The 15,695-nt window shown below is 34.2% G+C and overlaps 1 protein-coding gene, 1 long non-coding RNA gene and 1 pseudogene across 2 annotated transcripts; 2 read left to right on the top strand and 1 right to left on the bottom strand.

The window, feature by feature from the left end:
- Positions 1–515: 515 nt before the first annotated feature.
- LOC109118898 (putative disease resistance protein RGA3) lies at positions 516–1,665 on the bottom strand (annotated as a pseudogene).
- A 3-nt stretch (positions 1,666–1,668) lies between these two features.
- On the top strand, positions 1,669–7,139 carry LOC104644655 (uncharacterized). Its single transcript, XR_738534.4, has 5 exons — positions 1,669–3,509; positions 3,621–3,684; positions 4,707–4,852; positions 4,922–5,034; positions 6,978–7,139. It is a non-coding gene; the product is annotated as an uncharacterized lncRNA (long non-coding RNA).
- A 2,781-nt stretch (positions 7,140–9,920) lies between these two features.
- Positions 9,921–10,927, top strand: LOC101259019 (uncharacterized). Its single transcript, XM_004250761.2, has 2 exons — positions 9,921–9,933; positions 10,515–10,927. Exons 1-2 carry the CDS (start codon positions 9,921–9,923, stop codon positions 10,925–10,927), a joined length of 426 nt encoding a protein of 141 aa, XP_004250809.2.
- The last annotated feature ends 4,768 nt before the right edge of the window (positions 10,928–15,695 follow it).

Below are 15,695 nucleotides of genomic sequence, written 5' to 3'. Positions count from 1 at the left end.
TAATTTGATAAACAAGTAATTTAGAAATTCCTTAATCCTATATCCTCACAATGATAATGCCCTTAAGGATTTTAGTCTTCCTAGTATGTTATGCAACACCCTCTTGCTTAGCTTTATGTTGTAATAATAGTGTTGGCTATTGATTGCAACTAATGTCCTCAACTGCTCTGATTTAAAGAGTAATTTTAATTTCTCAATGTCACCATATTTTCATATTGAATAGGACATGTGCCGACATTGTTCCAATATATATGATCCTTTGCTCTCTTCCAACCTCATCCAAAGACTTGAAGATGCAATTTCGGACAAATCATTGACAAGGTAATGCATTAAGAATTTATCTATGTCTATTTCAGAAGACTCCGAGACCATTTCAAAAAGTGATATTGATTTCAACTTGAGAAAGTATCGGTTACCTTAATGCAACTGTAGTACAATACAATTATCAATCCAAAGGTGAATAACTTGGTCTTTGCAAAATGGATAATCTTTGGGATATATTGCACACTAAAAAATCATTGCTTCAAGTGTGTAGGAAGATCATTGTAGCTTAAGATAAACTCTGGAAATATACCATTCGAACAACTTGTAAGCTCCCATATTTTAATTCTTAAAATGTATCTCCAGTTATCCACCTCTGATTTGAAGCATAAAACATTGGCAAGTGCCTTTAGAGCTAAACAGAACCCTTCACACTTTTCTGCAATTTCTTTTCCAATGTCATCAAGTTCTGGATGTTCTTTAGTATCCCTGCTTTCTAGTGAATGTCGTCTGAATAGATCCCAAGAGGCATCATCAGACAGAGTCCCCACCTTGATTACCTCACTACCCATAATCAAGGTAACACTATCTTTAAGTGTTATCACAATGATCTTACTTCCTACATCTCCTTGTACAAAAATATTTCTCAAGTCATTTCACACATAATCCAGAACAATAAGAAACTTTTTCTTCTTTAAGTTTTTCGTCAATTTTAGTTGTAGCTAATTAAGATTGCCATCAACCTTCAAGTCAGTTGATCCATCTCTTGAAGCAAACCTTTTGTTATTATGAAAACATCATATGCCTCAGAAACACAAAACCAAGCTTTTGGACCAAAATGTTTATGCACTCTCTCATCATTGTAAAGCGCTTTACCAAGTGACGCCACCCATTCAAAAAATAGGAACTACAACCAGATTTTTTCAATTTGCATCTTCAAAAAATAACCAGATAAACAAATAATTTATTTCATTCTACACTACACCATTTTATGTCTACGACCACACTTATTCTGTACTACACTTGTTTAGTGTTGCCTAAAGTAGTTTTGGGAATGCTTTTAAGGCGTAGCTGAAATTTTTAACTTTTGGCTACGATAATTTTGGCAACACTTCAAAGTGTACTCTTTAATGGTATAATATAAGCTTTATAAGTGTTGTTAAAATATCAAATAAATGGCTACAACTATTTACATGTATGGCCACACTTTTTAAGTGTCCTTTGTTTGTAAAAACAACACATTAAAAGTGTGGCCTTAAAGTTTTCACTAAAATATAGTATTCCCTCCATCATTTTAAACTCTACCTCTCATTTTTATTGGCCAAAAAAAACAAATTAATAATTTATAAAACCTTTTTCTTCTCAAGGTTCTAGAACACGCTTTACTCTTTCTCTAGAAGACATTATACTCTTTCTCTAGCTTTACTCTTTCTCTAGAAGACATTGTACTCTTTCTCTAGAAGAACAAATCGAAGAGCTCAGCTGATGATGGATGAATTAAGCTGATGATGGAAGAGTTAAACTCAAGATCAAAGAGTTGTGTTGAAGATTACTTCTATACCCGATTCTCTTCCCCAGAAAAAGATTTTTTTGAAGAGTTGAAGATAAAATGATATAGATCGAAGAACATAAGAGGGAAAGCCGAAGAACATAAGAGCTAAGCTAAACTTCTAATAAGAATTTCGTCGAGGGTAAGTATGATTCTGTCAAGATTAAGAATCACACACCAATATTCTTTCATATTATCTACTAATAATCTGGTATTAAAAACAATGTTATTGTCAATTGATTGAATTATTATTTTTGTTTAAAAGGAATCGATCACTTTGGGGTTTTACAGCTTAAATTCCAAAGTAGGGAAGAAAGTCTCGAAAATAATGGACGTCAAACTGAGCCCTAGGCATATTTAGCAAACGATAAAGAGGAAATTACTACTCAAAAGCATTTGAATAAGTTATCAACACAGCTGTAAGTCGGTTTGATAACAAATCAATTGGTTTGAAAGTATATGTAAAATTTTAACTCTCTTTTGATGTACAAAAATTCAGTTTTGAAGGTGAAGTTTCTGAGCTCCATTGATGTTTCCCACTGTCAATATAAATTACTACTCCCTTTTTCTTTTAGGGACAGAACTATCTGAATTTTTTTTTATTTATCAGCTAAGAGTTTCTATTTTTTATGTCTAGGTTTATTGTGTTGGCTAAGATGTTTCACTTGTGGGTTTCGATTTTCTTATCTATTGATGTTTTTTGTATTGATTTCGGTTTTCCCAGATTATAGTAGTATTACGCAGCAGATGGTTCTTCATGGTGGCCAATAGCCATTATTTAATTATGTGATTTCTGTTTTTTCCTAAGATTGATAAGCTAATTTTGGCTGAGATCGGTCATGACCAGGTAGGTTATGTTGTCCTCATTTAGTATTCACTAATTTATCTTTTCTGACATTTTTTTAAAAAGTATGTTACTGCTGCTGTTCCTTGACTAGTTTATGAAAACTGTGCATCTTAAATTGATAAGTCTTGGAAGCTTCTTCAGTAGTGTAAAATATTTGAAAATGATTGGAAGTACATTTATTTGTACTAGGCTTACTCCCATTGCCACTGAGAAGTACCCCTGACAATACTATTAAAATCATGAATTTTCTTGCTAGTTTTTCTATTATACACTATGATTAATGATGGTGAGGTGTTTCATTACTCTGAGGGTTGAGTTGATTGAAATGTGGATATGATGGATGCGTTTGATGTTAAATTTATTTCAAGTGAGGTGATTTTACTTTTTGGTATGACTTAAAATCTAGTATCAAGATATGATAGATTTTGCTCCTATTTTTTTTTGGTGAGGCAAGATACTCAAGGTATGAGCTTTTTCGATAAGAAGTACTTTTATTGTTATCATTTATTAAGTTCAGACTTTATTTCCTTTTAGCCACATGTAAAATTCTAAATTTGTTTACCAAAAGTACACTTCAAAATTATTATGTAGTTTTATATTTCATGAAGTTTTGAGAATTCTATGTAATTTCCTTTGTGTTTTCTTACATAGAAGCATTGACATAAAGGTGATTTTAGCTATTGGAGATTACATTAACATACAGGCACATGCATGCATTGGAGGCAACAACGTGGGTGAAGATATTAGAAAGCTAGAGCATGGAGTATAAGTAGTCTCTGGAACTCCCAAAAGAGTCTGTGACATGATTAAAAGGAGAAATTTACAACTATGGCCATAAAATAATTGATTCTTGTAAGTTTATGGCTTTTTACATTCATATTTATCTTTCTTGTTCAATCTTTTTTCAGCTGATTGCTATTCCATTTAAATATTTGATATCTTACTTTACTTTTGATTTTTTAGGATGAATGTGACGAGATGTTGACCCGCAGTTCTAAAGATAAGATATCTTCCACCGGAGCTTCAGGTGAGTTGTCGGTTACCCTAAATGCATAAAAAATCTTATATTCTGGCTTACTAGATGATTATTTGTACAAGGAGTTACTGTTCAAAATGATTGAGTTATATCACAAATCTTCACCTAGAACTTTATCATAAGCTATTAAATATTGGTACGCGGCTACCCACCAGTGAAACACATACATTGTGCAACTCGTCATTGATCCAGAAATGATCGCACTTTGTTGGTAATGTTGCTCGAATTGCCATGCTTCTGCTGCACGCGGCCTATTATGAAGCATACAAAGTCTATATAAATTCTATGTTTGGATTTGCTTTTTTTTTTGTTTTTAATTGTGTGATAAAGTAGTTTAGACATTCTAGATTCCAGTTTCCTTTGCATGTTTTGTAATTTTTTTGAGGTATAACCGGGAAATGATATTATCTTATTGTTTTTCTTTCTTAGGATAGAGTCCTCTTTGGTGTTTTTTATGTATAACTTCTTGTTTTATAGAGGAAAAGAGATTGTATGTGACCTTCCCACCAACTACAAAATTTAACTTAATTTTTTTATTAGACTCTCCTCCTATAGTTTTAAGTACTAGACACATGTCTGTTCCCTCTCTTTTTGTGTCACTCTCTCTTTACACAATTGTATAAACGTTTAACATATAGAATCATATATTGACTATCAAGGTTGTACTAATTTATGCCACTCTTCTAAATGAAATTCTATGTTTTATAATTTGCCTTCTGGAAAATAGTGTTTTGTTCCCTCCATTCAGTGCCCCCAAACACATACAATCCATATCCTAACTGATTACATCTGCTAAAAGGAAACTGTCGAGGAAAAAGTAGCTCGACAAAATGTTACGACGATCACACTTCTTGATGTTGGTACAAAAAAAGCAAGTTGATAAAAAGTTGTTTCATTAGTCCTATTTTAGAAAGAAAGAATGTATTTTCTAACTACTAAGATATAAATTTATAATTCTTTATAACTCTTCTTTTCAATATAATTCTTAAGGTATATTGTTTATATCATTGTAGGATGTTTTAACATACTTGAGAAGAGATTTTCTCAATGGTTCCTCAACAACTTCCATTGAGATTGTAAGACCTCTTCGGACAACCATATTTTCAAATGTTCATAGCCGAATCAGCACAAAGAGAAACAAAGAAAATAGCATCAGCTCGTAAGGAATTCTCCTTTTATTTCAAAATTGTTCTCTTGTGATGAATGATTTGTTTGTGTTTTACCATAGGTTTTCCTGTACAAGAGGGATTTCTGATTTTGTGAAGAAATTACACGGAATGCAGACTTGCATACTTGTGGAGTCCACAGTCTCATCCTAGATACTACATACTATGATTCCAGGTATTTAGATTGTTAATTCATTCTTGTCTTTGAAGTCAAATAACCTATCAAAAATTATATGCTTTGTGTATATTTTAGGTAGTAAACTCAATATATGGTTATATATTTTGAGTGTCATGCCCTGGCCATAGAACAAAACACTTTTAAGAAATTCTCTAATATGATTATGTCACATGAAATATTACCTAGATTGGCTATATGAATTCCTTATATCAACTCCCCCAAAAACAGAAGTCTGTATTGTTAACTTTTTTACCGTTAGTGGTGCCATTAGAAATTCATTACTTCTTAAAGAAGTCTAGCAGGAACAAGATATTTTTCTGAAAAATAGAGTTGTTCTGATTAGTTTACATTTAATTATACCCATAAGTTCATTACAATAATTTTTTATAGGAAACTTCTCATCCCCATTACATATGCTTAGTGATTTAATATAGGAATATTTCTGCTTTTCTAATTAGTTTAGTATTTCGGATGTCATACATATACTGCTTATTAGTTTAGTTTCGCTTCTTTTTTCTAAAAGAAATTATTACGAGTATTATGAAGTATCGACTTGCTAGTTAATATCCATCCAGAACCAACTCAAGTTACGACATTATTGTGCATCTTTTCCCAGCTAACTGTAGTGAGATCAAGAATGGTTGTTTTCAGCTTTTCATTTCAGTCAAAACTTATTTTTTGTTGAATATATACAAAGAGGAAGGAGGACATTACAGGTGCGTTTTAGAAACATGTTAATAGTGTGGTAGTAACAACATTCATAGACCTCAAGGTTGTGTGTCTCGGGGGAGGTTATCCGATACTTCCGTATAGTTTTGCTGGTAAAACTTGTTGAATTCTTGTCGTAGTGTATGCCTCTGGCTATATGCTATGATGTACATATTATTTTACTTGTCCTTTTTTGGAGAGAAATAAAGCTTGTGCTACTAATAGGGTGCAAACGGAGGTCGATGAACTTGTTCAAATGCTTCCCATAGGATAAATCAGTATAAAACTCCAGCAAAATTTACAAAATCTAAAGATATTCCCGCGCAGTTCTCTATACCAAGAACACCATTCCGAGTGGTAAATACCCTAAATGTATTCTGACTTTTACGTGTGGTTGCTATTTTACTTTTCACTATGAAATGTATTCTGACTTTTACGTGTGGAGTTGTAAATTTACAATGATGATGACATCTCATTTTTGGGTAGTATTTCTTCAAGGCTAAATGTTTATAATTTAATAGAGTGAATTGAATTACAACTTGGTATGAGAAAATCAATGATGATGCAATATGTTTCTTCTTGAGTAAAAACAAGTTTTCACCTATTTTATTTTGTTAAAATTAAATATTTAGTTGAGTTTGTTACTGAAATCTGAGAACTTAGACCAGTATTAGGGATTGGAAATCCCTCGTGGATTTCTCATCTATCAAAAGAAGATCTAATCTATATTTGAACTAGTTTGTGTCCATCTTATCCCCCACAATATAAGCATATCTTGCTCGATCCAAGTAGAACATATTAACACCTAGTACTCACTTTAAGATGAAGATGTGAAAATTACTGTAAATGGAGAGAAACCATAGCTTGTCTCATGCCCAAATTGGAACTGCTATTTATGAATGTATATACAAAATGTTTACTACATTAGGTTGTTATAATTGTGTAATTTAGATGTTTACACTAGTTGCTTCATCCTGGCATTGTTCGCTTTCGTTCTCTCTAACTTCATCTTATAATTGTGGCAGATGTTTTAAAGTTCACTTTCACTACTTTTGCTTAAATTCAATCAAATGTTTGTATGTTTCTCTTTTTGATACACTTAATATGAGTTTTAAATGGATTTTCTTTTGATGACTGCGAATAGTATAGGAAAAACTATGTCTTTCATAATCATTTTCTAGTTAACAATATTATTTGTAGTAATACATCTTACATGTGGTTTAATGTCATAGGGAATTAGAGCATGAATGAAGCAAGGAACTCAAATATATGGAGAGCCGTGTGACTGATGAAAACTTCTTGAACAATTTTGATTAATTTTATTTTGGTTTTGTGAAATTAATTACAAGTGTACATATTGTAATGTTGATTTTTAGTAATTGTATTCGAGACAATATACTTTTTATATATTCACATTATAAATTAGTCCTTATACTTGACTAATTAAGATAGTACTGTATAAGGGGACGATCAGAAATATGCAAAAAATAAAATTGTGGCAAATAGATATTTTAAAATCATATTTATAGCCTATAGGGAAAATACATAAAATCCCCCTTGAATTTAGCTAGAAAATTCACTTTAGCACTTTAACTTTACGAGTAATTATTTATCCCCCTAATCTCTTTCAAAGTTAATTAAATACACCCTAATATAATAATACCAATCTCATAGTGGCAAGTGCGTTCCGCACGTGCCATATCATTGATACGTCATTGCCACATTAGCGTCACATTATTACCATATCAACATCCCATTCAATATATTTAAATTTTGATTTTTAATTCTTTTTTGTTTCTTTTTATTTATTTACAATTTTAGAAAGTAAAGACTATCTCAAAAAATAAGAATTAATATAAGAAAAATAATCTCAAAAAATCAATTGCAAGAGATTCAAAATCTCAAAACCATTCTCACAAGAACACTCAACTTTTAAGATACAAAATTAATACAAATAAATAATAACAACTAAAAATTTAATTTGAAATGAATTTTTTTTAGAGTTTCATTGAAAAGAGCTTCAAGTTCATCCATTCAAACCTTTCCATGAAGATAAAAATTAATTTGAAGCAAGAACAAATTGATATTTCCAATTTCTTCTTGATCATCACATTTATTGAGTTTATTGATATAAAATAAAGGAAATGAGAGTGGGATGAGACGTCTTGAAGAATGAGAAAAAAAACGAAAAGTATATCAAATAAAGAAGAAGAAGAAAAATCTGAAGCACCGAGATTGGAAGACAAATAAAAATGGTAAGGGTGGGGGTTCGTTGGGGGTGGGGGTGTCAAAGAAGAAGAAAGGGGTAGTGCAACTTGTGGTTGAGGGCGGGAGGGGAGGATTGGGTGTGACGAAGATGAAAGGATGGGAGGTTAGGTTGGGGTAGGGGGTTGTATGGTATGTGGAAGATGAAAAAAAAAGATTACTGGATAAAATTAATGTAATTGGGGTCCACTTATTCTTTCTTTTCTTAATTTTTTATCTATACGCGCCTAATTTTTTTGACTTGCCATGTCAGCGATTTTGATGTATTTTAATTTACTTGAAAAGAGATTAGGAGGGTAAATAATTATCTGGAAAGTGAATGTGCTAAAGTGAATTTTTCTTCCAAGTTAAGGGGGGATTTTATCTATTTTCCCTAGCCTATATGACATTGCCACACTTTTAGAGTGTGGCCATTGAACTTTATCTGAGTGGCTTATTCATCTCAAATTCTACCATATAAAATAAAAAACACAACACTTGAAGTGTAGCTTTAGAGGAGGTAACAAATGCTATGTTTTGTAAGTGTGGCCTATAATAATAAAGGCCACACTTGAAAAATGTAGCTTGAGGTGATGAAAAGTGTTACAATATGATGTTCAAAAAGCGTAGCCTTTGTAACTTTTAGGCAACAATTTCGAAATGTAGCATTTAAAGAAACACTTAAAAAGTGTGGCCTTAGATCAGAGGTTACAGTTGCTTTGTCCACCCCCTATAAAGTGTTGCCTCAAGTTGAAAAGAGTGCCCTTAGATCAAAGGATACACTTTTTGATGGTTTAGAAAACACTTTTTAAGTGTGGCGAAAGACCTAAAATGGTGTAGTGCCTCCTGACAAAGATATTAAAATCATCAACCAAAGAAGTTGAAGTTCTTCTTGTTTGTTGTTTAGTTGAACCAAAATGATCGTTTAAGCCTAGGTGACCAATTTGCTTTTCCAACATCTCCATTGTCGAGAAGATCACCATGAGGAGCAAGCCTATCAAAGAGAACATTCAAAGCTGAAGAGAGAAATGCACCACCAACTGCTAGGCCAACCTCCATTTATCAAAACTGCAAAGCAAAATAATTTTGAGAAGATAAATGTTTGTATATTCAATTACTAACAACTTCACTTTACCTGTTGAATGCTAAGAGTAATTTGCAAACAAGAATAGTCCAACAATGGTTTTCTATAGTGACATAATACCAAACAACAAGACTTTGTCTTTGCATATTTTTTTATACTTTAAAACATGTAAAGTTGGGAATTTGATAACATCAAGAGGATCTTTCCTTTATAAGAAAAGATATATATTTTTTCGAATTTAATCAGAGGTTCCGAGTTCTAATTGTTGTGATAAAGTTCCTCTTGATTGTGAGAGCTAAAACATCTCAAGAAAACTCCTTTTTTTGAAAAATTATTTGTATTTGTTATTTACAAAATAAACCAATAAATGCATGTCTTATGTTCAATTGGGAGGATTGCCTCAAGCTATAAGTTATTTGGTAGGTTTGAATAAATGGATGGTTTCAAATTGAGATAATTAACCTTTTGGCATAGTAGCACTAACCTGGAGTTTTGGTGAATAATTAATTAATTACTCTAAGCTTATAATACGTACTAATGTGTATTAAGAATTGTTTAGTGTAATAAGAATTGTTTATATATTATTTGTATTTTAAAAAGGTGAAAAGACTTGACATATAGTTTAGTGTGGACCACATACCACCAAATTAACATATTTATATTGGAGATAGAACTTTCACCAACTAAGCAAAGAATGTATAGTTACAAAAATCTGATCAAGAGAAAATAATAATTAAAAACCGCTTTGAGACTGGGTAGATAATTGTTTGGATGTTAAATTATCTGAAAATGACCTCTTGTATTTTTATTTTCTACTCTATAGAAATGTGAAGACCAGGAACGATCAATGGTGAAAAAAAGTAAATTTACCTTAATAAATACATCTTCTTCATAATTCTAGAATCAGCATTACATTCCACCAAGGATAAAAAGGTAAATTTGTGACTACATTTAGTGATATTGCAAGTAGAATTGACTAAAATTGCATCTACATGATAATTATTATACTGGTTACTTGAATCTCAAGTTTCATTGTGCTGAACAAAAATTGTAATGTTATCCATCAGCGGGACTAAAACTTCAAACCCAACAAAATTCTAATTCAAAATAATATGCCCTTCAAAATGCGATGTAGGACTAGACTAGTAGTTATTACATCTTCTCTTTTCCGATCATCCTGTTCACGTTGTGGATTACTACAAAGATCAGGCTGATTTTGATGTCCTTTTTGGAAAATGATAAAACCTAAGCTAAATTATGGTTGTATTGTATCAGTTGAGCAAAGATTCTTTACTTGTTGTACCCAAATTATTTTGAAAAGTTTTCACTGGATTCAGTCAATTGTCTTGTCGTAAATGTTGAGATGTACTAGTGAGGATATAACTAGTTAAAGTGTTGTGATGCTTGACTAATTTTTGCATCATTAATCTTGTTATTGCAGAGAAAGCAGCTGATACTATGTTGATTGTTGGTGGTGGTCCTACTGGTGTTGAACTTGCTACAGAAATAGCAGTCGATTTTCCTCTGAAGAAAGTAACTTCATTGCATAAAAGGTCCAAATTACGAGAGTTCATTGGACCAAAAGTGCCTAACAAGACTTTAGAATGGTTAAAGAAAAAGAATGTGGAAGTGAAACTGATGCAATCTTTCGATTTGAGTAATAACATGAAAACTCAGGTGGAAACTGAATGTATTTCAGTTCGTCTAGGGAAACTATCAGAGCGGGTTGCCATTTTATTTGCACGGAGAAGACACACCAAGTTCAAAGTGGTTAAGGGAGACGTTTTAAAGGACCGAATCGATAATTTTGGAAGACTGAAGGTTGATGAAAATCTTAGAATCAATGGTCTGTAATAAACCGAAATCCTCACCATATTAATAAGAGCAATGGAACACGATTACAAACTTAAGATTATAATTGCAATAATAAAAATACTGAATACAATGGAAATATTGAAATAACGAGCGATTAAAGATAGAAGAAGAATGGAGATGAGAAGCTTAGATTCTAGACAAAGAGGAGAGGACAAAAATTTTCTTCAATATGCATCAACCCTAAATCACTGATCACTACCCCTTCTATGAAACCATTCTCGCACAAACTACTCGACCCGAATCCCAAATAATCCTAAACATATTGCTTGTGCTCGGCTTAATAGCTCTTGTCATCCCAACCACTACTTCTGTGACCTTGGTATACACATGGGGTTTGACTTGGTTCATAATAGGGTCATAAAAACATATTTGTTTTTTGTAATATAACTGATATTGAGGTAAGCACTAAACTGCATATCCTTATTTTATTAAAAATGTATCTTTTGTTTAGTGAGGAAACTTGTATGTGTTCCAAAGAAAAGAAATTTGTCCATTATCCGTGGTCTAAAAAGGTCGTGAAAGTGCGTAAAATCTCTTGAATGGAAAAGAAATGTGACTCCAGTTCCTTCTTATCAGTAGTCACTCTTGTATTACCAATGGGGGCAATTGACAGTTGAATACAATCTTGACCATTATTTTCATATTAGTAATAGAGCGGTAAAAAGACCCATCTCCAAGTTGTTCAAACATATATTGAGTTTCTCGACCCTCCGATTTAGGATTGCCCTGTTCTACCCTTTGATTTTTCCCTTGACATGTAGGCATAGCTAGAAGAGTATCATTTGCCATTTAATGATTGCTTAATTGATCACATTTTATTTATGAAATGACTTGGATAGTTATTAGTATGAGTACCTAAACAAATAATGGGCTGCATCCTTAGAGCATATGTCAAACAACCTTTCTGTCTTCCGAGGTAGGGGAAAGGTCAGCGTATTACACTACCCTCCCTAAAATCCATATTTGGGGTTATATAGTATATGATTTTGCAAGAGGTAACGTCAGCGTACAATCTATTTAAACGGCATTTTGAATCTTTTTGATGATATTGGAGTAGCCAGAGGACTTGAAGCAACAAGTTATAATTTGAATTTTTGGATTCAAAATTATCTAATTAGATTTCCATCAAATGACTTCAAACTTTATAAAGACAATCTTTTTAGACGATTCCAACAAATATAAACATCACTTTAAATTTTTCTCTTACACACACACAGTGAAAAAGGATAGACACATTTTGAAATTCATATACTCTTATTAGAGCTTATTCAATCATCGCGAGTTGTCTTTCTAATTTGATTTTCTGTACAAAGAGCTTACTAAATCAGTACACTAACTACTAGTTGAGTCCCAAACATATTTACAAATCGAGTTTGTTAACTTAAAAAGAGGCTTGCACAGGAAACATGAACTAGTATCAGCTATACAATGATTTTAGTCGCCTTTCTTTGATAGTCGCACGTGCCTATAGAAGAACACCTGTCACGACCCAAATCCGGGCCGCGACTGGCACCCACACTTACCCTCCTATGTGAGCGAACCAACCAATCTAAACCTTATCATTTCAATATAATATAACAGAAAGTAATGCGGAAGACTTAAACTCATTAAATAAAGACCAATTCATTAACTTCTAAAATTCAACATCTATTATTCCCCAAAATCTGGAAGTCATCATCACAAGAATATCTACTTTAAACTACTAATTCTAAGAGTTTCTAAGAAGCTAAAAATACATAAGAAGCTAGTCCATGCCGGAAGTTCAAGGCATCAAGACTTGAAGAAGAAGACCCAGTCCAAGCTAGAAGAATTAGCTCACCCTGAATATCCGATATGACGAAGACTGGCTAGAATCACTGCTGAGTTGAAGATGACGGAACGTTTGCTGCACTCCACAAATAACAAGAAGAAAACATAAAAGTAGGGGTCAGTACAAAACACGGGTACTGAGTAGATATCATCGGCCAACTCAAAATAGAAATCAATATATACCGAGTAATATCATAAAATCAACTATGATACTCAACATGTAGCAACAACAACTACTATGATCATCAATAAGTACCATCAAGTTCATCCATGAGGGCTCAAGCCTCAACACCATACTCATTTGGGAATTAAGTTTTATTAGATTCAGTATATTGTCATCTTTCAAGATTCATTATCTTTCTTCCTCTTGTGTTGGTACGTGACACTCCGATCCCCTACTCCTATGTGTCGGTACGTGACACTCCGATCCCCTAATTCTATGTGTCGGAACGTGACACTCCGATCCCCTACATGTGTCGGTACGTGACACTCCGATCCCCTACATGTGTCGGAACGTGACACTCCGATCCCCTACATGCGTCGGTACGTGACACTCCGATCCCCTACAAGTAACGGTACGTGACACTCCGATCCCCTACATGTGTCGGAACGTGGCACTCCGATCCCATACATGTGTCGGTACGTGACACTCCGATCCCCTACATGTGTCGGAACGTGACACTCTGATCCCCTACATGTGTCGGTACGTGACACTCCGATCCCCTACATGTGTCGGAACGTGACACTCTGATCCCCTACATGTGTCGGTACGTGACACTCCGATCCACTAATACTATGTGTCGTGACGTGACACTCCGATCCACTAATACTATGTGTCGGAACGTGACACTCCGATCCACTAATATCATTCTGTAAATCATCAAGCCTTCTCTATTCCAAGGCATCATCAATCCCATTACTTTAATTAATCAAGCCTTCCTCTATACCAAGGCATCATCAATCCCATTACATTAATTCATCAAGCCTTTTTCTTTACCAAGGCATCATCATTAATAATGTATATTAAAGTTTCTTTTCAAGAATTGGGATTCAATATCTTCATCATGCTTATCTTATCACAATTACATAATCATATTCATAGAAACATACAATTAAGCATATAGTAGGGTTTACAATACTACCAATACATATCATTCTCTATTAAGAGTTTACTATGAAAGCATGAAATAACCATAACCTACCTCCACCGAAGAATTGAAATCAAGCAAGTTAATCCTCAAAGATTGGTGTTTTTCCTCTTCTTCTCGATCGTTTCTCTCTCTACCTTCTTTTTCTTTTTATTTTCTTATTCAAACCCTCGTTCTTTTACCCTAATTAGTATATAATTAATAATAAAAGATGACAATAATACCCCACTAATTAACTTAGGGTTACCTCTTTTAACCCCCAAGAATTTGAGTTATTAATATAAACCCACGAACTTTAAAATTAAGGCAAGAATAGTCAAAAACGTACCTTAAAACTTAACCAGAAATCCGACTCCAACTGGGATTATGCAAACAGTGACGGGCCGTCGCGCCTGCGACGGTCCGTCCTGCTGTCCATCGCATAGTTCAGAGACTCAATTTCTCTGAAGAGTCTGTGACGGTCCGTCACACCTGTGACGGTCCGTCACACCTGTGACGGTCCGTCACACCTGTGACGGTCCGTCCTGCCATTCCGTCACAAAGTTCAAAGATTTGATTTTCAGTACCCCATTTCAGATTTTCTAAGTGTTTTGAAACGAGACCCTGCGACGGTCCGTCGTGCCCATGACGGTCCGTCGTGGAGTCCGTCGCCTCAGCCTGTTTTTCCAGAAATAAAATCTGCTGCTCAAAATGACTAAACAGGTCGTTACATTAGATACCAATTTACCCATCGTTCGTCCCCGAACGATCACAAGAAGGAAAACAAGGGCGAAAAGGAGTACCTGAATCTGTAAACAGGTGTGGGTATTTTTCTCGCATATCCACCTCCTTCTCCCAAGTGGCTTCTTCAACCGGTCGATTCTTCCATTGCACCTTGATGGATGCAATCTCTCTTGACCTCAACTTGCGAACTTCTCTATCTAAAATAGCAACAGGCTCCTCCTCATAAGACAAGTTCTCATCAAGCAAAACTGAATCCCAACGGATAATGTAGTTTCCATCCCCATGGTATCTTTTCAATATAGACACATGGAATACCGGATGCACTCCGGACAGCCCTGGAGGCAAGGCTAACTCATAAGCCACCTCTCCTACTCGCTGAAGTACTTCAAATGGACCAATATACCTTGGGCTAAGTTTACCTCGCTTACCAAATCGCATCACCCCTTTCATTGGCGAAACTTTCAACAAGACTTGTTCACCTTCCATGAACTCTAAGTCTCTAACCTTTCGATCTGCATATTCTTTTTGTCTACTTTGCGCCACTAGAAGCTTTTCTTGAATAGACTTCACTTTCTCTATCGAATCCCTCAAAAGGTCAGTACCCCAAGGTCTAACCTCGAATTCATCAAGCCAACCAATGGGAGACCTACATCTCCTCCCATACAATGCTTCAAATGGGGACATATCAATACTTGAGTGATATCTATTATTGTATGAAAACTCCGCTAAGGGTAGGAAGCTATCCCAATGGCCACCAAACTCTATCACACATGCACGAAGCATATCCTCCAACACTTGAATCATCCTTTCAGACTGACCATCGGTCTGAGGATGGAACGTAGTACTAAGGTCCAGCCTAGTACCCAATTCCGCATGCAATGTTTTCCAAAACTTAAAAGTAAACTGTGTACCTCTATCTGATATGATGGATAGTGGAACCCCATGTAATCAAACGATTTCTGAGATATAGATCTTGGATAACTTCTCTGCATTGTAAGTCACCTTTACCGGAATAAAATGAGCACATTTAGTTAACCTATCAACAATCACCCAAATGGAGTCATACT

The sequence above is a fragment of the Solanum lycopersicum genome, chromosome 11, assembly GCF_036512215.1.
Source record: "Solanum lycopersicum chromosome 11, SLM_r2.1".
Classification (NCBI taxonomy): domain Eukaryota; kingdom Viridiplantae; phylum Streptophyta; class Magnoliopsida; order Solanales; family Solanaceae; genus Solanum; species Solanum lycopersicum.
The sequence above is the reverse complement of the archived record's forward strand: the minus strand, read 5'-3'. Positions and strand labels throughout refer to the sequence as shown.